Source organism: Strix aluco, chromosome Z (assembly GCF_031877795.1).
Source record: "Strix aluco isolate bStrAlu1 chromosome Z, bStrAlu1.hap1, whole genome shotgun sequence".
Classification (NCBI taxonomy): Eukaryota; Metazoa; Chordata; class Aves; order Strigiformes; family Strigidae; genus Strix; species Strix aluco.
Genome location: NC_133971.1, coordinates 79224568 through 79245837, shown reverse-complemented (window position 1 = coordinate 79245837; position 21270 = coordinate 79224568). Strand labels below are relative to the sequence as shown.

Genomic DNA, 21270 nt, shown 5'->3' with positions numbered 1-21270 from the left:
AACCACATCAGCCTCACAGGGTCTGTATAGCTATTGCTAAGTCATGACTAGTACACGTGGAGAGACATATGAGGAGACAGAATTTTAGTCTAGTGAATGTAATGGGCAACACTTCAAGATAAGAGGGTACAATTTTAAAAATATACCCAGCAAGGAGCTAATAACAATGATGATATTTTTTCAAACTGTGAGCCATATTACATTTGGCTCTGTCTCATAAACACCTGCTATATGAGGGTGGAGATTTTACTGTTTTTAGGAAGTTTCTCAGAAAAAAAATTTGATCCTCTTATCACCATAACTTACTGTTATAACACTTTACTGATTAATGTTTTAGTCCTCTTTCAATTCATGTTATCTATTTTTAATTAGAAAATACATTGAAAAAAAAGAATGCTATGCATGAAAAATCAAACACCTCAATCCCAAAGCATCTAAAAAAATGACAAACAAGTCTCAGTAAGGGGAAGACAGTACAGTTTCAAGTACTGTAAATTAATTTTTGTTTCTTTTTTTTTGTATCAGTTACATGTACAAAGCATTACGGTATATTTAAGCAGTCAAAGATTATCCTTTGTGTAAAACACTAGTAATAACAGTATAACTAGACATTTGTCTCTTTACTGCTTCAACAGTCAGCACAGAAGATATTTGTAGCAAAGAATGCAAAGAGTGAAATTGTTGCTCCAATGCTGTTTTTCAGAGTTTTGCTATTGTCTTAGGCCAGACCAAGATTTTGTTCAGAAATTTCTCTTTTGTGCTCTGATAGCATCTCAGGGAATTATGCCATGTTTGTCTTTTTAAGCTGAAAGGCACAATAACATACAATATATACAGCTGCAGTACAAGATAACCTATAGTATTATTTTTCATGAGGCAAACATAGTGTTCAGCAATTTCTTATCTGCTTTCTGAAAGAAGAAACACCGATCTTCAAATCTTTGCTCTCCTAAGAAGAGCTATTCTCAAGTCATGCTGGAATTATTGATGGTACTGGAGCAAGAACAAAGCTTTATTAGGGTATTTATACGATTGATACCTAAAGGCTTATAAAAAAAAATAAACTGTGTGTTTTAAAAGAGGTATCCGTATTGCCACCTGCTTTTGTAAATTTCATAAATACTCTGCAGAGTTTCAGGTTCTTAAGGTGTATTGATTTACTGCCTAAACTTAACTAATTTTGTAGGCTTTAAAATATAGATGCTATACAGTAAGTATAGCTTAAACAGTATAGGAAGAAATTCAGACAAGTATTAGGAAAAAGTTATAGACATTCCAAGGCCTGTTTGGCTGTAGACTTACTACTAAGGAGTAGGATAAACATTGAGAAGGATCAGAGAGGAGGAGGGGTCCAAGGTCTTTCGCAGATGAAGGCAAGCAAACCAGTATTATCTACTTTCCTTCTGTCAGTTAACTCAGTTCATATTAATAAGAAAGCAAAAGAAGGGTTCTCCTCTGAAACGATGTTCTTATTGCATTGACCTGGTATTCAGAAAGAGTTCTCCATATGCAGATTTGCCATGACACACTGACAATGCCTATGCATTCAGGTAAGCTGGGTACAATTTCCTCCCTGTAATAGGAAAACTAACTACATGAGAAGTTAAGTGATTTTCAAACAGAAAACTTAAAAGATTTGGGGTATATATATTTTATCTTTTCATGGACTATCCATGAAAATATATTGTCACAAATTTCCCATTGCTGTCTGGTATGAAATCTGTATGTCTTATCTATGTTGCATTATTTTTATTTGCTTATTGTATCAAATTTTAAACTATAACTGAAAGCTTTTCTTTTTTTTTTTTTTTTTTTTTTTAATCTACTGAAATGATAATTATAGATACTAGAACTTTACAGGTACTCTGAAGAATCTGGACTGGCACGCTGACATTTTCCAAGAAAAATATTCTTGTTCCAACTACTAAAAATATCATGCACTGTTTCAAATAGCTGAGGTTTAGGAAAACAATAGAGAAATATTTTATCCTTGAAAAAACCTGTATATATCTGACTATTGCTAAAATTTCTAATCTAACACAGGGATTTCAAGATTTGTTATTATTATCCTGTGTGTCAACTATCTTGACACATAAAGTCACAATGTTTGCTAGAAAACTTAAGAAGAATATGCGTATATTGTTTAATAAGGTATCATTTAATTAGCAATTACAAACCTGTTGCTTTTCACAGTAGTACAGAAGTGTTAGGGACAGAACAAGCCTGCACTGTACTATGACTATTGTATAATAAATATTTGCTTCATACCTCCTTCCATTTTGTCTCATTAACTTCTTTGTACTGCAATTCATACTCCAGAGTAATCCATCCCTTCTGAACATCTGCTGTTGGTGGTGGATCCCATCTTACTTGGATATCCCCATGGATCCCAGTCTGACTAGTATTTAGCAGAGTCCAGTTAAGGTGGACAGGGGGATCAGGTAGTACTGTTTAAACAGAGTATTTGGAATAAAACAGCCAGTTTTCAATGTGAAATTATCATTCTTACTACACACTATTAAATGATTTCAAGACTAAAAAAGCATATTAACCGCATATTTGCTGATTAAAATCTAAACCTGTGAATCAATGACAAAGTCACTACAAGTCTGGTAACAAGAAGGCACCCTGCCCTTGGTGGTAGACACGCTCTGTATAAATCTCACCTGAGTGACTAATAAAGAAGACTAAGAACGTATTACCTATTACGCTACTTTTCTCCATAGCAGCTTACAAAACACTGAGACATAAACAATTCTCCATTAAAATTCAGATTTAGAGTTCTCACTACAAATAAAAACAATAATTGGAGTAACATAGAAAGATAAATATTTAGTAACTAATACAGAAGTGCATTGAAAAACTATGGTATCTGAAAAATTCATCTAATTTTGCTCAGCTGAAGAAAAGAGAGCGTGGGTATTCTAGTCACTTGCAGGAATAAATTAATTGCATATACATACACCACTGCCCTGAACAATCAATAACATCTGCAAAGTCCCAGACAGTCACAATTCATATTGCAATAAATATAAATTCTATCTTAGAAATGCTAAACAACCTGATTATGTGGATTAGTGTTGATTCAGTAACAAAAAACTGGTTCCAGAACTTTGTAGGATCAACATTTTAACATCATCCTTGTTCTCACTGAATAAGTGTATGTAGCATCCATTAGAAAGGGCTCAGAGTGACAGCAAAGGTAAGCTCATCTGCACACATTTGAGAGACCACTGGTATTCAGAAAGAGAAACCACACATTTGCTTTTATCCTTTCAGCTTTCTTCCAATGTGCGCAAAATTTTCTGGTGTGGATCACATTACATATGTTACAAAACCAAATCCCTTCTTATATATATTTTTTAGAAACTAACCTTTCTGAAAGGGAAAATTTAAATACAGTATGAGTAATATGAAAGCTTATAGCATCACACTGATTGTGATATAAATACATAAAGGTAAAATGCATAATGGAAGCATACCTATTTCATCAACGCTGAAACATTTTTCATCAAATACTTCATCATTATTGGCAAGCTTAACACAATACGGTATCCAAATAGAGGTGTAGGATGTGTTGAAATAACAGCTATTTTCTCCTGCAGTGATATAATCAGGGCATTCTTTCCAGTCTTCATCATTCCTAGAATGACAACAAAAATGCAATATACATGAGAGAGAGATTTATAGATCTTGCAAAGTACAAATTATAGATGTTACAAGACACATTGTTCATAAGTCATAACTTTTATGGAAATGAGTAAACCATGCAAATATTGACTGTGATTTACAATCAAACCAAACCACTATCCAAGCAACCTGTATAAATGAGTTTAGGTTCTCATATACTGTTAGTGGCATTTCTATGCTTTGGATGTTGCTTCCAAAAGAACAGTCAGAGGGCACATCTTGCTATGCTGGTAGCTGCTTATGACTACCAGCAACCACAAACTTAGGTAAATTTGATATGCATTTAAGCAAATGTTGTTCAGGCAAAGTTAAATTGCAGTAAGATGTCCATCTACATAATTAAGTCTGAAACGGTGAAAATCATTCTTTATGGCAGATTAATACTGCAACACCTGCACAGCCAAGGACAGGGGAATGTGTTGCCCTGGGGAGTTGAATTGGGAAGTAGGCATTGATTGTGCACACAGGAAAGTGCCCAAGGGTGGATACTCCAGGAGACCTGGAGCAAACCAACCCAGGACAGCAGGATGTGAACAAAGGGAAGAAAAATACAGCACTGTGAGTGAGGAAGGGCTAAATTCCCTCAGATACAGAACTTCTAAAACACATGCTTTGGAACTCCTAGCAAGAAACCTCTTATGTTTTTCTATTCTGATTTTGTTCAAAAATTCATAAATGTTCTTTGTAAATAAAAGAATTGCAGCAGGAAATATCACATTCCTTTCGTCCCTTAAAAAGGACAAACCAGCTGAGTTATAAAGAGTGTCATGAATTCTCAGACTGAGAAACACTGCTACTTGTGTAGGGTCATTTTTATACAGCCAAGCTGAAACTACACAGCATGTTCAAAACCAAAAAAGTCTTCACTTAAAGCAAAATGGGAATGACCAAATTGTTAGAAATAGTCTACAGGAAAAGTGACAGACATTTATTCAGTATTTTTGAAGTCACTTTAGAAAAACAAATCTCATAGCGAACAGATCTGCTGTTGCTGTTCTCGATACTCTCTCTCAGCCCAAATATAGTCTGAACACAGATATTTTCAAAAATTACAGTTGTGGTTTGTTAAAAATATACTGTAAATGCCTTATTGAAGCTATACAGTAGGAGGATTAAGCTAAATCAATTACACCAAGTGTATCCTTCAATACTGGAGTGGGTGCTTAAGAAGTAAAAAGGCAGATGCTACATAAATTGCATAAGAAGCATTTCTGCCACTAAGCACCAGTCTTGTGTTTAACTGATGAGACCAGACACTTTTCTAAAGGAAATGCTGTAGTACTGCCAGAGCCAGGACTTGATAAAGGTGTATGTGGTTTGATACTATGGCTTGTGTTAAGTATGAGACTGGGTTAGGTGACTGAGTTCAGTCCCGAGCCTTAAATGTTGCTTGCACATTGAAACAAAAATATTTTTAATGTGGATGTTCAATTCACATCTTTTATTGCAGTATTCTGATTTCTAGGACAAAGATGAAGTATGTGATCTGCTCAATGTATGTGGCACTGCTTTATTGTAGAGTTCAATTAATTTTTAAAGTTTGTACTCTTGTGGTACATGCCACTGACAACTGCCAGCTAAACATTTACACTTAGGTAGTGGTTTTAACTTGGATTCCTATATTTCTGAGAGATCTCAGAAGAAGTAGGAAAGCCAGACTTGTCATTAGGCTTATGTTTCCAAGAAAATGTATGATAACCTGTAGAAAGTGTCTGTAGAAAAAAAAGGATGAAACTCAGTACATTAGATGGAACAGAAACTCACATCCTCCTATTCCTGTGAACAAAAGCCCTGTTTTCCTTAGACATTACTGGCAATGTCTTTCTCCTCTTTCAGGCTAATCATTGTTACAACCTGAAAATTACAAAAGCTTAAGTGGAATGTGAATTGGAATAGAACAGGGCTCAATGAAACATCATCTCCAGCCTCAGAGCAGCCTTTTCACCAGGACCTGCACATTCAGACTTTAATCTAGAAACTGATCAGTGGGAGCTTTATAAAACTTTAATAAAAATTTGAAAGGGGATTGTATCCAAACTTCACATCTGTGCACAGATATAACAAAACTCACAGTTGTAAGTTACGTTGATAACAAATAAACTGAAGTTACCTATTAAAAACTTTCCCAAGTCATACAGTGTTCAGTTTTGGATTCTGAAACCTGGACCTAAGTTTAATAAGAATGTGTTCTTATCTGCCAAGTAATGCTTGCTGCTGCAAATTGCTGAGTAATTAACAACAAATTCTGACATTGAAAAATATGCACTTAAACCACAGTTTTATGCCCTTAAAACAGTATGGCTCATATCATAGCAAAAAACTAACAGCAACAAGCTAACAGGCATAGCAAAATATATAACTTCTCTTTCTTTTACTCTTTCTTTTGTTCTTTCCATATTATTACCTTTTCATGTACAGTAGTTGTATTCTTCCTGGAGCAGTGAGGTTATAAAAATTTCCATCAGTCCAATAACATGAAAATGTCTCCAGTTCAGGTGATCTGCACTTGCTGATTTGTGGCCACCGTAAAAGGTCTGTCAGGAAAATGCCAGGGGACAGAAGGAGACACATTAAACAAATCCGTAAGCCAGACTAACATGCTGCTAAAATGAAACTCAGCATTTTAAATGAATAATTAACTTTTCTTTCAATTCCTTATGCACAATAAGGCAAGATTTAAATACTTCTTATGTGCATATATGTAGATGACTATACCTGTAGAAAGCTTAAATTTGAAAGATGGTCAAGCTCTCTTTTGTGCAGTGTAAAAGTGTTAGTATCACAGCCTGACACACAGCTGTAGTTGAATAGAATAGAATAGACTATTTCAGTAGGAAGGGACCTACAATGATCATCTAGTCCAACTGCCTGACCAACTCAGGGCTGAACAAGTTAAAGCATGTTATTAAGGGCATTGTCCATATGCCTCTTAAACACTGACAGGCTTTGGACATTGACCACTTTTTTAGGAAGCCTGTTCCAGTGTGTGCTCACCCTCCCAGTAAAGAAATGCTTCCTGATGTCCAGTCTGAACCTCCCCTGGCACAGCTCTGATCCATTCCCACCTATCCTGTCACTGGAGTCCAGGGAGAACAGACCAGCACCTCCTCCCACTTCCCCTCCCCAGGAAGCTGTAGAGAGCAGTGAGGTCACCCCTCAGCCTCCTTTTCTCCAAACTAGACAAGCCCAGAGTCCTCAGCCACTCCTCACAGGACACGCCTTCCAGCCCTCCCACCAGCTTTGCTGCCCTCCTCTGGATGTATTCAAGGACCTGCACATCCTCCTTAAATTGTGAGGCCCAAAACTGCCCACAGCACTCAAGGTGAGGCCACGCCAATGCTGAATACAGCAGGATAATCACCGCTTTTGACCGGCTGGTTATACTGTGTTTGATTAGTTCAGTACAGATCTACCTGAATTAGCCCTGCACTTGCTTTAAAGAAAGTGTGGTACTGTAGAGCTCAGTATTAGACTAACCACAGCTTAGTATTTACCCAGCTGGGCAGTTGTGCAATGTGTCTACTCGTTGGAGGAGCTACCTTGAACTGAGTTCAGGTTTGTGTATACAACATTGTGTAGATATAACCTTGCTCTAAGAGAGATAAGGACCGCCCTAAGCACATGCCTGTTCTGCCACATGCTGCCTCTATATTCATAATTTCTGTGCTTTGTCAAAACTGAAATGATGCAGGGCCATGAAATGACTGCTACAATTAGTCAGTCTCATCAACCCATGTGAGAAAAATAAAACAAAAGTTGTGGGTATGACTCACTACTTTCAAAGTAAGTACTTAACTTGTTCCTGATTTTTAAGGGTCTAATGCTAATGTTTCCTATTTGGCTTGGAAAGCTTTCCAGAGGGAGATCATATGCACATGGAACTGTCTACCTCTCTTCACTGACTACTGGGAAATACGATCATTTGTTTAAGAAAATTTGTCCATAAGGCACTTAAAATGTAGGTATTAGTCAGGTGCTTATGACTGGTGAAATGATCCCTGGCCAGGGAACGTCATGATGCTACTGGACTCTGTATGTGAAGTTCTTTGCAAATATTTTTGCAGTATCACACTGTGAATATCAGAATTTCAGACTAGAAATAAGGAAGGAATTTTTTACAGTGAGGGTGATGAAACACTGGAACAGGTTGCCCAGGGAGGTGGTAGATGCCCCATCCCTGGAAACATTCAAGGCCAGGTTGGAGGGGGCTCTGAGCAACCTGATCTGGTTGAAGATGTCCCTGCTCATTGCAGGGGGTTGGACTAAATGACCTTTACAGGTCCCTTCCAACCCAAACCATTCTGTGATTCTATGATAATATTTGGTACAAAACATTTATACTTGAAGTTGTAAAAAGTATTAAGGTACAGACATTCCCATCCACCAGATGCTTCCTCCTGTGCATGAGGATTTTGTAGCCTTCCTGCATGTTGACTCCTTTATTTACAGCTCAGACAGACACAGCCACTCAATGCCAAGGAAATTTGTATTTCTTGGGCTTAATGGTTCAAACCGTGTGTTTTATATTATGCACTGCCAAGCATCCACATCACGCAGTAACTAACACATGAATATTATGATTTTCTGTTTTGCTCATCCTGTATCATTGCCTCATTTCACATGCTGGACATTGAACAAGGCCTGAACATATATATGTAAATAAGAGATTTTGTAAGTTGGGTGGCTTACATTCCCTACGGCGCTCACCCCATGCCCCCCAAGCATTCTTCTTGCTAACCTAAAATAACTTATGTTTGATTGGAAAGACTTAAACAGAAAGCGCTTTTTTCTCTTTCTTAGTCAGCATGTTCCATTTCACTGAACTTAAATAAATTTCTTTTTAAAATTGAAATAAATTTTGAAATGAAGTGTTGCAGCAAATGAAAAAAATCACACTGTTCTCTTCAGAAAATATTGAAGCAAAACATTTTGACTATTGGCCCTGACTTTGTTTGGTATGGTATTCAATATTTGACAGCTTTGGCCTAAATCCCAAAATACTTTTGATTTTGAGCTTTTACACCCTTTTACATCATTCATCAAACAATTCTCATGTGGTAGAGATTTTTGTTAAAAACAGCACATAATCATGAAATTCCAAACTGTCATAACATAGATCCAGAATAAAAGATTCAAGAACAGTATTATATTTATAACTTTTTAAATGTATGAATGTTCCAGCTTTCAAACTTGAACCTCCTTTTCTATTTAATTGGAAATCAAATAATTGTTTAAAAACAAAACAAAGAAAAATAAATGAAATTTTGCTCCTTTACCTTTGTCCTGGTTTCAGCTGGAATAAAGTTAATTTTCTGCCCAGTAGTTGGTATAGTGCTGTGTTCTGGATTTAGGATGAGAATAATGTTGATAACACACTGATGTTTTAGTTGTTGCTGAGCAGTGCTTACACGAAGTCAAGGAGTTTTCAGCTTTTCATGCTGCCCTGCCAGCAGAGGTTGGGAGCGCACAAAAAGCTGGGAAGGGACACAGCAAGGACAGCTGTCCCAAATGAGCCAAAGGGATACTCCATACCTTATGACAGCACTCCCAGTATATAAACTGGGGGGAGTTGGTGGGGGGACACCATGGCTCAGCAATTGGCTGGGCATCGGTCAGCAGGTGGTGAAAATTGTATTGTGTATCACTTGTTTTGTATATTTTTTTATTATTTCTATTTTCCCTCCCTTTTCTGTCTTACTAAACTGTCTTTATCTCAACCCATGAATTTGTTTTTTTTTTTTTTTTTTTTCTGATTTTCTCCCCCATCCCACTAAGGGAAGGTTGGGGAGGGGGAGTGAGCGAGCAGCTGTGTGGTGCTTAATTGCTGGCTGGGGTTAAACCATGACAACTTCAAAGACATGAGTAAAATTGTCTCAGTTGCATAATACCTATAATCAACAAGACATGAGTCTCTCCCTTTTTCTATAAACAGATAGAGTGCAATGAAGTACGTTACGGCTTTTCCCGTTTCTATCCTCAGCTACATACATCAAGAACAAATATAGCTTTTTTTACTGAAACAGGTTAAGAATTCAAGAAAATTATATACTGGAAAACCCTCCTAAATTAGAATATTTCTGTTGATGCCTGCACTGTATTTATAGTTAGAACATGCAATATTTAAAGCCCATGCAGACCATGTCCTCATCTCCAGGAGTAAATAAAGTCACACTGTCACTTCTTAATGTGATCAAATGAACTGAATGGAATCAAACTTCACTTACTTTTTGAGAGGTCCATCAGGATCTTAGATACAGATACAGATCCACAGATCTTAGATACAGATACAATGTACTAATAATGAATTCTGTTGAATTCACCAGCTTTATATACAAGCTAAATTAAGGACCATAAGATGTGCAAACTCTCCTAAGAAAATGGATCATAACAGAGCTAGAAGTAGCATCAGTAGCATCCCCCCTCCATCCGGGGAGGATTAGCAATGCACACAGAATACAGATTAAGACTTGGTCTCTAACACCCTATCTTCAGAGGAACGTATCCCTAAGATCCTACATTCTTTTCCTGTTCCTCATGACAGGGCTCTTAATTCTTTGTCTCACAGGTGTTCCTTCAACAGGCACAAGAATTTTTGAGCAGGGAGCAGTTTTGTTTGGGATTCATATACTATGGTTTATTTGTTTACATATATGTGTGTGGTGACCAGTTCGATTTGTAAGAAAAATTATCTTCTGATTGATTGTTTCCAGTTTCTGTGTGAAGTTTCCAGCCTTCAAAACCACAGGCTTTTGTGACTGACATGAGGAAAATGACATATTGACTTGTATAAGTCTTGGCACTCTTGGAGTAGATCTCCTGAGTTCCTTGTTTCCCACACAAGTCAATTATCAGTGTTGTACAGGACCCTGTGTGAGCTCCATCTCCTGAACAAACTGTACCAGAATGTGACAAATGAACACAATAGCTCAGCTGAATGCATTTAGGCATAAAGGCAGCAGGGTACTGAAAGTAAAGGCTGTCAAACTGAGATTTTAAATAGACTAGAAAAGCAGAACAAAACATGGAAACACACTTGCTCTTTTCCTACCTGATCCAGTAAGTTCCAGTCAAATTGTCATGAATAAAACCATTTGCTTCATTCAAGATAATGGCTTGGCTGAATACGCAGATTCAACAGCAGAAAACATGGAAAAAAATGGTAATCTGTGTCTTCCAGTGTGACTACTAAAAATTTGGTAGAAGAGTTCCTAGTCCTGCCCCTCGGTTTAGCTGAAGGTAAATGTTCAGCTGCCACAACTGTGCTGCAAAGAGTAAAATCTCTTCACATTCTGCTCTCACTATGTTATGACAACAGACTAGCCATGGTCTAAACTCTGGCTCAAAGAGAAGAAACTGTGCCAAAACAGTAGCTAAAACAATAGCGTGGTTTATGGAAAAAAATCAGGAATGCAGATGTGCCATCTCTTCTGCTTACATTTGTTTGCGGGTAACCAGCCTGCAGTTTTCTATTTAGTGTAGTTTCAATGCCATATGTTCTTCTATCTTTAAAAAGAGAACATGGTACTGCAACTGCAGCTTACTGAAAGTTATATAGAGATGGACTTTAAAACAAAACAAATCCTAAAATTTGGATGGACTTTAAATAGGCTAAAAATAAAGATTAACTTTAAACCAAAAAAAAATCTAGAGGTGCCAGAAGGCTAATTCCTTTAGAGATTAAGTTTCCTTGTTTTTTTGCCTAAAAGTCCCTCTAATAAAATTTAAATTTAAAGGGAGTTAGGGTTAGGGTTACACCCTTTGAGTGTGGATGAGTAAGGAACAGGAGTTTATAACCGGGGTGTAACAAAATAGGTTATCATTATCTTCAGGAAAGTCCTACTGCCACCAGAGCTCTTAGTACTTCTGTGGGAACAACAGTGGAGCAGTACACAAGTTGTACAGAAATGTTCCTTACTAGTATGGGTATTTCACCTATGGGTAGGTGAAATAATAATGAGGATATGAATGATCCAAAAAAATCAAGCTAATCAAACACAATATTTAAAAAGAAGATATATTTTTGCTGAACAAAAGTATTTCTGGTTGTAGTAATTTTAGAAGCTTTATGCAGAATTATCAGTTATCAGAATTTATGATACCTACCAAAATTAGGGCAAACTTAAACTTACAGAAGAATAACATGTTCCAATATGCAAATCAGTGATAGAAGAAACCTTATGCAACAGTATGTATCTTCCTATAATTCACTCTCAAAGCATACACAATGTGTCATTGCTAGAGCATAATAGAGAAAGATGGAAATGTAAACAGGGGCATTAACTAAATCTAAAATTGGAAACAGTTATGAAGACCTGGAATATTATTTACTATAGCTCAAATGTGTACATTGAAAGTGAATGCTCTATCAGTTAGGTTGTGCTTCTGAATCCACGAAACTCAACGAATGTTGGGCAACTTAATAAGGGAAGGCTGATTTCTCTGGTACCAGGACATTCTGATTCATTCAAATTGCGCAGCAAAATAAACATTTGTTGTTGTTCAAATGATGATATTTCAAATAGCTACAGTCTAATACTAAGAAATTGTCAGATATCACATATACAGAGAGTGGGATGTGGTAAGTGGAGACAACAAAGTCACTTCCTTGTCAGGCTGCTTGCTAGTTTGACTCAGCCTTTGTCCTAGGTACAACCTGTCCATGAAGGGCCAACAGTAAAGTTCTGGAACAACTTTCTGGGGAAAAGAAGACATTTTCTTTCATACCAGTAATAGATAAGATGCTTTTGCATAAACTACTCAACAGAAACAAAGCAAAGTTTAATAAGTAAGATGCTATATTGCAGTGAAAACTGAAGAGAAATGCTGCGTAAGAGAATATTTTGTCCATGGAGTAAGTCTAAATATTGTAATACCTCCTGATAAGTACAGGTGTTTTGCTGAGGAACATGAAAGAGGAATATGTTCTCACTTCTGCATTGAAGACTGCTTTGAGCAGGAATCTGTAGGCATCCCTGCATAACAGATGGTGGGTGTGCACAGTATTTTGGGGAATGCCAGAAGGATCTTTTAGCAAGTTTGCAACATAATCAATGAACAAAAAACATGAAAAAACAATCCTGGAGCTTGGTAACACCGCATGAAGAGGCAATGGCTCTTCACTTAAATTGTTCGCTCTTCACTTTCAGATTGTTCTCTTCCAGAACAAATTTATTCCTTTTTATGTCAAGTGAGATTGATATAGTTAAAATAATAAAAGCCTTGCAGAAGCAGAGCTTTTCCACAGCATCAAAGTCCAATGGCTGTGCTGGTTTTGCACACTTTCTGTGCTACTGAGCATCCACAGAACAGAAACTGATGTAGCTTACTGATGTGGTGTCCATAATAGTACACATAAAAATTAAGTAAATAAAGCTCAGGACTGGGGGAAAAACAATCATGCAGCATTACTCAGTACTACTGCCCGTGAAACAGTACAAGGAGGAGTGAGACATGTGCCATATTCCATGGTCTTGGGCTTGTGCTTTCCAAATCATGCCCTCCCATGTGCAGTGGTAGAATAACATGACTTCTGTTACAGGCAAGCTGTATCAACTGGCCTGCCTACATATGTATATAACACATAAAGGGAAGCAGAGCTGAAGGTCACAGTGTTTTTAAATGAAAGGCAGTAACGTAACAAACACATTTCTAATTATCTATTAATTGCTTATATAGTTGTAACTCAAAGTGAAATTACATTTTCAAGAAAGTATGTATAAAAATAATAATGAATAATGCTTTATCTGTTATGACCATTGCTGTAGATGTTCAGTATTGAATAACATCATGTGTTAGGGCATATGAGGAAATACGGAAGTACAAATGAAGTCCCGTGGACAAACAGTATGTGCAATAAGCAAACATCACAAAAGGTCTTCCATGTCTTTCTCAAAGGAAACAAATTCTACAGTACTGACAAAAGTCTCCAACATCCTTCTTTCTCCTGCACACATGCTAGCAATCTCCAGTCTGAAGTCCCATTCAAAGTTAACAGCTGTCTAAAAGCAAACCTAATGCTCACCCTCATGCAGCATAATAAAGCCACCACGCAGGGGTGAAGGGATGTCCTAGCTCAGACACAGCCCCTCCGAAGCTGTCAGCTTCCCACCAGAGGTGGGTGCTCAGAAACAGGACCAACTTTTTTCCAGAAAGATAAGATGAAGTATAATCTGGCATCCCCAAACTGGGCTCCAAGCTGACACTCATCTCCCCAAACCCTAAGAGGAAAATACTCAAAAGTTTCTGGGGATTTAGACTGTTAGGTGTGAACGTAGGTTAAGAACTGCAACTTTACAACTACCTTAATGGAAAAGTCACGCTAGGGCACGTCGTGATGGTCCTGACTAAATCTGACAACTTATCTGTGTTGTTTTAACATTAGCTCATTTCCTATAAAGAAGAAGCTGTGCAGAGGGGGTACTTCATCAGCGCTGGAGCGAGTACTCACACAGGACAGTCATGCTTCGGTCTGGCCGGGGAACAAGATGGGACCAAGCCTCCAGCACCAGAGCCAGGCAAAGGCGGCGGGGACAAGTGGAGTGAGTGCATTGCTGTGCCAGGTGACAGCGAACAGCTGCACACCAGCATCAGGAAAACAAACAACAGAAGTGCTAACGTGAGAACAAAATGGGGAGTGTTTTTACAAAGGAAAAGTTACAGCACAGCTAACATCTGCAGGGGGAGTGGACAAAGGGAGCAAAAGCAGGGAGCACAAGATAAAGAAGGACAGAGACACAGGAGAAAAAAAGGATGAGAAAAGAAGATGACATGTTTGGAAAGAAAAGCGCAAGAGGACACGTAAGTGTGTATGAGAGGAAGACAGAAAAGGGTAGCAAAAGACTTGAGGTGAAGGCAGAAGAAACATAATATTGACAAACTATAAATGAAACATGGGAGCTGATGCAAACTTGCAGTCACACTGTCACTCAGTTTAAATACTGAAGATGACAATTTCTTGGTCCAGCACATACATATCCTGATAATGTAGAGAAGAAATTGCATGTATCTGGGATCACCCAAACCAGATACTGAAGTAAGAGACTGAAGGAGAAAGCAGGTGGCTGTAAGGACAGCGTGAAAAGAAAAAAGCAAGCACTGATGCAATGCACCTCTGTTTAAGGACACCTGCAGAATAATGACAACCCAACCGAAAGACTGAGGTCTTCTTCACAAATCTAACAAGGTTTAAACCATGAGGTCCACTGTAATCAGTGCTCCATAAAAGCAGGCCTATGAATTTGCCAGGTTTCGTTAGAGAGATGCAGCTGTGTATTGTCAATTACCAATGACACTATGTCCCAAACTCTGTATTTCATCATTGAAACAGTGCTGGTTATGCACAAATGCATCCTGATGTTTCACGTTATTTATTCCCTCTCCACACCCTCATTACATTTGAATGAAGTAACTCACAAAGATATTAGCCCTCAATCTGGCCTTGTTCTTGACATTCAGTCCTTTTAATTCATGCTGCTTTTGGGAGACATGAGTCAAGCTGTAAATTCTCGTACTTCCCATTGCTGAACTTTCAAGCTACTTCTGGCTTCTGAAGATTTTAACCATTCTTCAAAATAATGACTTTCTAATTTATGTGCAATAACACTTTCATACATGACAGAAGAATTCTGCCTCATACTCTACAGAGATTTTCATAGAGTACAAATCATCAATCTTCATCTGGAATTTGAAGTAGTAGAATTTGGTGTGGTTTTTAGTCAAGTGAAGTAAGTGAAGGAAAAATGTCAGTTTTATCCACAGAACAATGATCTGAATGTCTTTGAAGGAAACTCCCAAAAGTCAGCAGCAGTCTTTTCTTCAGTTCAGAGGGAAGTTCCCTGTTACAGTTACCATATATCAATATAAAAACTAAGGAGACAAAAAACGTTCAGAGGCTGTTACTAGGATTATTTGTTACCTTCCACACCTAGTGTGAAACTCCAAGGGACATTACTGACCTGTCATTTAGAGGTTCCTCTGCTACATGATCTACCTGACACAACCAGGGCACGTGCACCAAACAAAGGTTGAGCCCTGAAAGCAACCCAAGGAGTTACCTCCTGTACTCTGATCAGTGACAGTGATGAGTGAAAACTATATACGGCTTTGAAAACCTGAAGATTGAAAGTCATGCTGATTCTTCACAATTCTTCATGATGAGAACCACCCAGTTTCATCTTTACAGAGACTGTGAAGTATGCAGGGGCTTATATGGTATTTTCACTCTTTTTGCACATCTGGACCATAATATCTTTTCTTGGGTCCCAAAGAAGGCTGAATTGATTTGAGTGTTTTAGAACATTCTGGCATGCAGCACTTCTCCTGTGCTTTTTAGAGTGTCTATTTGATTACTGTAGCCAGGATGTTTGCTCGTTCAGTAATTCAGAGCTTTATGATTGCAATGAATCATGAACTATGAGTTAGCAGCTTCAAAGAAGATCCAGTGAAATTTTAAAAACAAACTAGAGAAGAATATAAGTATTGTTTTCCATCCATTCTCAAACTTAGCAAGAACCTGAGTCTTTGCAGTTTTGCAGTGTCCTTGTAAAAGCATCTTTTCTAGTGAGTTTCAAAAGGAAAATGACTGTGACAACAGTTCTGTCCCCCACTTAAGTAGAGTTCTTGTAGACCTATCAGGATTGTCCTTTTAATAGTATTTATAAAGCAACAATCTCCACTATTCATTGTCAGAAATGAAGCTAATATTGTGATTATCATGTAAGAATCCTTCTAATCTAGAAACTACTTTTCTTTGGAAAAAACAACGAACCAACCAGAGTACCAAGTTCTTAAGGCCATGACTTACACACAAGCTTTGGATCCCAGCTGGACTCTTGCACACGAAAGGAAATGTATGTGACACATTTAAAGTTACAAACAGGGAGTATCTGATATTCTTCCCAAAATGGAAAAGTTGCTGAGCTGGATACATTTTAACTTACTCTGAAATTTGGTATGATGTAAATACCAAAGGAGAGAGAAATCACGCCAATGATAGTAGACTGACGGAATTAAGTTACCAGCAGAAAAACACCCCCCTCAAAGTATTGGCAATTCAGCACTAGGATAAACAAAGCGCTAGAGAACATGCAAACGGGGAACACTCATGACTCAGAAGAGAGTTGAGTTTAACAGAATACATATTTTCCTTCAGCTTTTATTTCTGTGATCTGGCTATAAGCCTAAAGGAATCTTCTGATCATCTGTATGGTGCTGAGTGGCCTGAAGTAAGCCTCCAGACTCATCTTTATTTTACTATTGCAGAGGAGATTTAGGCAAAACAATCATATCCAAAAGAACAGTGGACATATTTATAAAGAAAATATATTTTTTTTTTCTTTTTTTTTTTTTTTCCTGACAGACTGCCAAAAGTGATTTAAGTTTTATGTATCCTCTGCTGAACTTGACTTTCTCTAACACCTGTTCCCTCTTTGTGAGAACCCAGTGCTGTCAGTCTTGGGCTTCAGAGCTTAGAGAAGAGTCAAAGACAGAGTTGTGGGGGCTTTTCTTCTCAGTACTTGAAATAAAGGCTCCAGAGATATATTGAAGTTTGATCACTATTAAAAAATAGGCCTTTCTCACTTGGCTTGTTTCTCATCTTCCTCCAATGTCTTTCCATAAACTAGTCTTTTCAAATAACCATAGCCCTGATTTTTTAAATTTTAAAACACAGCCATTTCCTGACTGGACAAAACAGACCAAACATTCAAGTTAACTAAACACCAACCTAGGTCTCTAGAATTACTGTTGTATTAGCCTTCAGCATGCCTAAGACTCCATTTATGACAAAAGCATGGATTTTAAGGATACTATGCCAAGAAGGGGCTCATTCTTCTGAGTGACATTCATGCAGAAGCAATATAGTTTTCATGGTTTACATAGATTAACTAAAAGGCTAATAGGCACTGTCAATAAGGGTATGCCTAACGATTCTTTAAAACAATCAAAGAAACATAGGTTAGTCAAAAAATGCTCCTACACACCATCTATAATAGTACTTCCTTCTCCTCTAGGAGCTTTCTAATTTGCACTTAAAGTCAGCAGGTTCTGGACACAAAATACATTAAGAGCTTTGTACATGCCCTCATTCAAGCTATCATTCAAACAATCACATATAATTTCCCTAAAATTATTGTAACATATGCATTTCTCTGCTTTTTGCAGTGGGAAAATGGGGGGAGAAGAGAGGTTTGTTACATGAACCTCAGCTGGGCTTAGAATGTGGGAAGAAAGAACAGTTGGCAAAGCCAAAATGATTACTCAGAAAATCCTGGCACCAACTTGCTTTAGTGTGTCAGACACTGCATTGCCAGTCAGTTAGGAATCTCCATTTACATTCAGGTTTCTAAATGCAGGTATTAATCACTGATATATGTGCTATAGATTGACACTAGGTATTACTATGAGATACATGTTTCCTGCTCTGGAGACTCTGTAGCTTTGGAAAGCCTGAAGGCAGGTAGATGCAGAACTCATCTCCCACAGTGATTGTGCGCCACCTCACTTCTGGCCCAACTTTCCTTGTTCTCTTCCTTTTTCTCTCAGTATCCCTCTGCTATTCTGTAAGTGTCAACAAATACACCATTTAAGCTGGCAGTCATTCTGTTGATTTTGCTCCAATGTCTTAGTAAGAAAATTAAGCTTACAACACCCCACAGATCACTTGCATGCATTTAGCCAGATTTCTGTATCTTGACTGTGGTCTCAGCAACTGTGATTCCATCTGCACCCCTGCACAGTAAGAGAAAGAGTTTGCTACTCAGACAGGTCTCAAGAATAAAGTTATAATCACACCACTTCCTCAGCAACAACCACAAGCTATAATTATACAAAATGACCAAAATTACATTTTTGGCACTGAGGCACATGGGATTAAGTGATTCATTCACCCCCTCTACAGGTGAGCAGAAACACATGATGAGTGCAAGATGGTTAGTCTTGTCTTCAAAATAACAAATAGAAACAGCTATCAGGATAATTCATGTGAGAACATCCCTGAGTGGTGATACTAAGTTTTACTCAAGGAAATTGTTCCACTTTGATGAAAAATTCCTCTCTAATCGGTGCTGGTTTTACTACGGTATGAATCAACATCAGCAAGTAAAATAGATTTATACAGTGTAAGAGAGAGACAAAACCAAGATCCAGTTTAGTTTTGGGTAGAAAGTCATTCTATGATTTCCTACTACATTTAATGTTGGCAGCCTTGTTTCACATCCCACGTGGTTCGCCAGTTTTGCTCAGAATATTTGAATTTCTCTAAGAAATTGCCTCAGAATGTGTCTTCAAGGAGGTCTCATAGATGTTATCATGTTGCCACACAGTCAGAGGTTTTTTGCATTAGTCCTGGTAGGTGCAAATGCAGTGGACCTCAATAAAGAAGGATGCTATCTTCTTTTTCAACAGGAAGACTTTGATAGCAACATTTTCCAAATTTTTAAAGGGTAGAATTTTACCAATCTACAATAAGCATATGTTCATTCTTATCATACAATTTCTAAAGGATCTTTGAATCTTCCTGCATTTTTGAAAACCAGGTTCTCACCATCATACTATGTGTGGCATTTCCATGGTTCACACTGTTAGATCCTAATCCCTATGGACACATATCAATGGTAATTTTTTTTATTACTCACAGAAGTCCGACACACTCTCAGCAGTAATACACAGAAACTGTTTGCGAGATTTTCCTAGTTGTGATTGTTTTAAAATAAAAAGGTCTCTTAAATTTGAAATGTTATGGATATGTTATAAGGATATTTACAAGGATATATTGATACAATTTAAGAAAAGAGAGACTGAATGGTAAGACTAGAATTAGAAAACATTAGGACAAAAAGTAAATGTAAACATCTGATTATAGCAGCTAATGTGTAATGTCATTATGTGAAAGAAAATGAAAGGAAAACTAACTAGCTTTGGCTCATTGTCAGTAATGTATTTAAATAAAACAAAATCTGCTGAAATGAAACACAAATTACATGTTTGATCAGATTTTAAGGATTAAGTAATATCTGAAGAGGGAAAAACTAATGTTTATGATGACTGACCTAGCATATCTCCCACAGTATACTATTTCTTGACTGCAATTCTAATTGGGTTCAGAAATTCTTAATTATTCCCATTCTTTCACCATACAGACACCTGCTTTTGTTACAGCAAGAATGTCACCCTTTTACTTAGATCTAATTTTTGATTATACACTAAATCATACTGTCTCAGTTTATTTAAGCAAACACTAAATCTTTATGGTCCTGCAGAGCCAAGTGCAAGTTTGGAAAGGTGAGATGAATTATATATTATGGCCTGTGTTTCAACAGAATTTGTCAAAGATGGTTGCAGAATCTTCACCTTGAGATTTATAGTGCTGAACCCCTCAACTAACCTTTAAATATCCGTCACTTCAGATGTTACATTGAGCTACAAGCAGCCCAGAATAAGTAGGTAGAAAAAGACAGAGGAAAAAAAGAGGAAAAAAAATGCACGCAGAGAGAAGAAAAAATGCCAAAGCCATGAACTATAAATCCTTACAGCACCTATACTTGGAAGCTGCTTCTTTTTAAATGCATGCTATAGAAAGCAACTGCTGAACAGATACTAAAAATGAACCTAAATTTTGAGACTCTCTGTATCCCAAAGAGCTGTATGTGCAATGAGAGGTTTGGTTTTGCCTGACCGGAGGCTGGAACTGCATGTCCACGCACGAGATGGGTGTTTGGCTTCCCACACAGGTGGGGGGAGCCACCCTGTCCCCCCCACTTTGGACAGATGTTGCCTGCCCCTGGACACCCCGCTGTAGCCTTGGGCAGCAGTTACTCCTGTCTCACACCCCACAGAGCAGCAGAGCAGTGTGAGGGGACGCTTCTGAGCCAGTGGGGAATGGGTGCTCGATGCCAAGCTGATCTCAAGGGTAGGAGATTCAAAGCCATTTCCAAATCTGGACAGTGAGAGACAGCCTCACACAGGCTTGTCGGCACAAGGGAGGCCAGTGCTCCCTGCTGCCTTACTTGGTGAAATGAACACTTGGTTGAGTGTTTGACTGATCGTCAGAGAGGCCATAAGCTAAAGCAGGAGATTGGCTAAATAATTCTACATAAGAAGATAAGAAGGTAAGATTTCAGTTACATACACGTGCCTATGAACAGAAAGCCATGTGCAAATATACACATGTGGTTATTCAGCTGGATTAAGTTACACCAATTCTTCTGTATTACAGCCACGAGTAATATTTATTCTGGTTTTCCAAAAAGTCAGAAAGTATAAAACCTGCACAAATTGGTGTTTGCCTTAAGAACCAGCCTAGGCTCACACACAAGCTGAACAGATGTAAAAATCCTCATCTGAAGCAAACACTGTTTCTTTCAGAAGATTCAATCTTTGTTATTCTGGGTAGCTACAAAATAATTTTTAAATGAAAACAGATAAAAAGAAAGAGGTAAATCTTTCTGTAGAAGGTTGAATTCAAGAAACACAACAGAAAGGCACAAGCTACAGCAGAATATTGGATCTCAAAAAGCTCACAACAGAGAAAAAAGACTAGATGGTAAAAGCAAACAAACAGTCTGTAGAGCATGTTGCAACATT

At 37.7% G+C, this 21270-nt stretch overlaps 1 protein-coding gene across 7 annotated transcripts in view; it reads right to left on the bottom strand.

The window, feature by feature from the left end:
• Positions 1–21270, bottom strand: part of GHR (growth hormone receptor) — a 131277-nt gene that overhangs the window by 9189 nt on the left and 100818 nt on the right. For 6 of the 7 annotated variants that reach the window (XM_074812729.1, XM_074812724.1, XM_074812731.1 and 3 more), the window contains 3 exons: positions 6095–6224; positions 3483–3643; positions 2269–2447 (listed from right to left, as the gene is read on the bottom strand). In XM_074812729.1, the coding sequence (XP_074668830.1) occupies positions 2269–2447; positions 3483–3643; positions 6095–6224 (470 nt within the window). Of the gene's footprint in view, positions 1–2268; positions 2448–3482; positions 3644–6094; positions 6225–18332; positions 18418–21270 lie in introns of all 7 variants that reach the window. The other variant, XM_074812730.1, reaches the window with a different exon arrangement.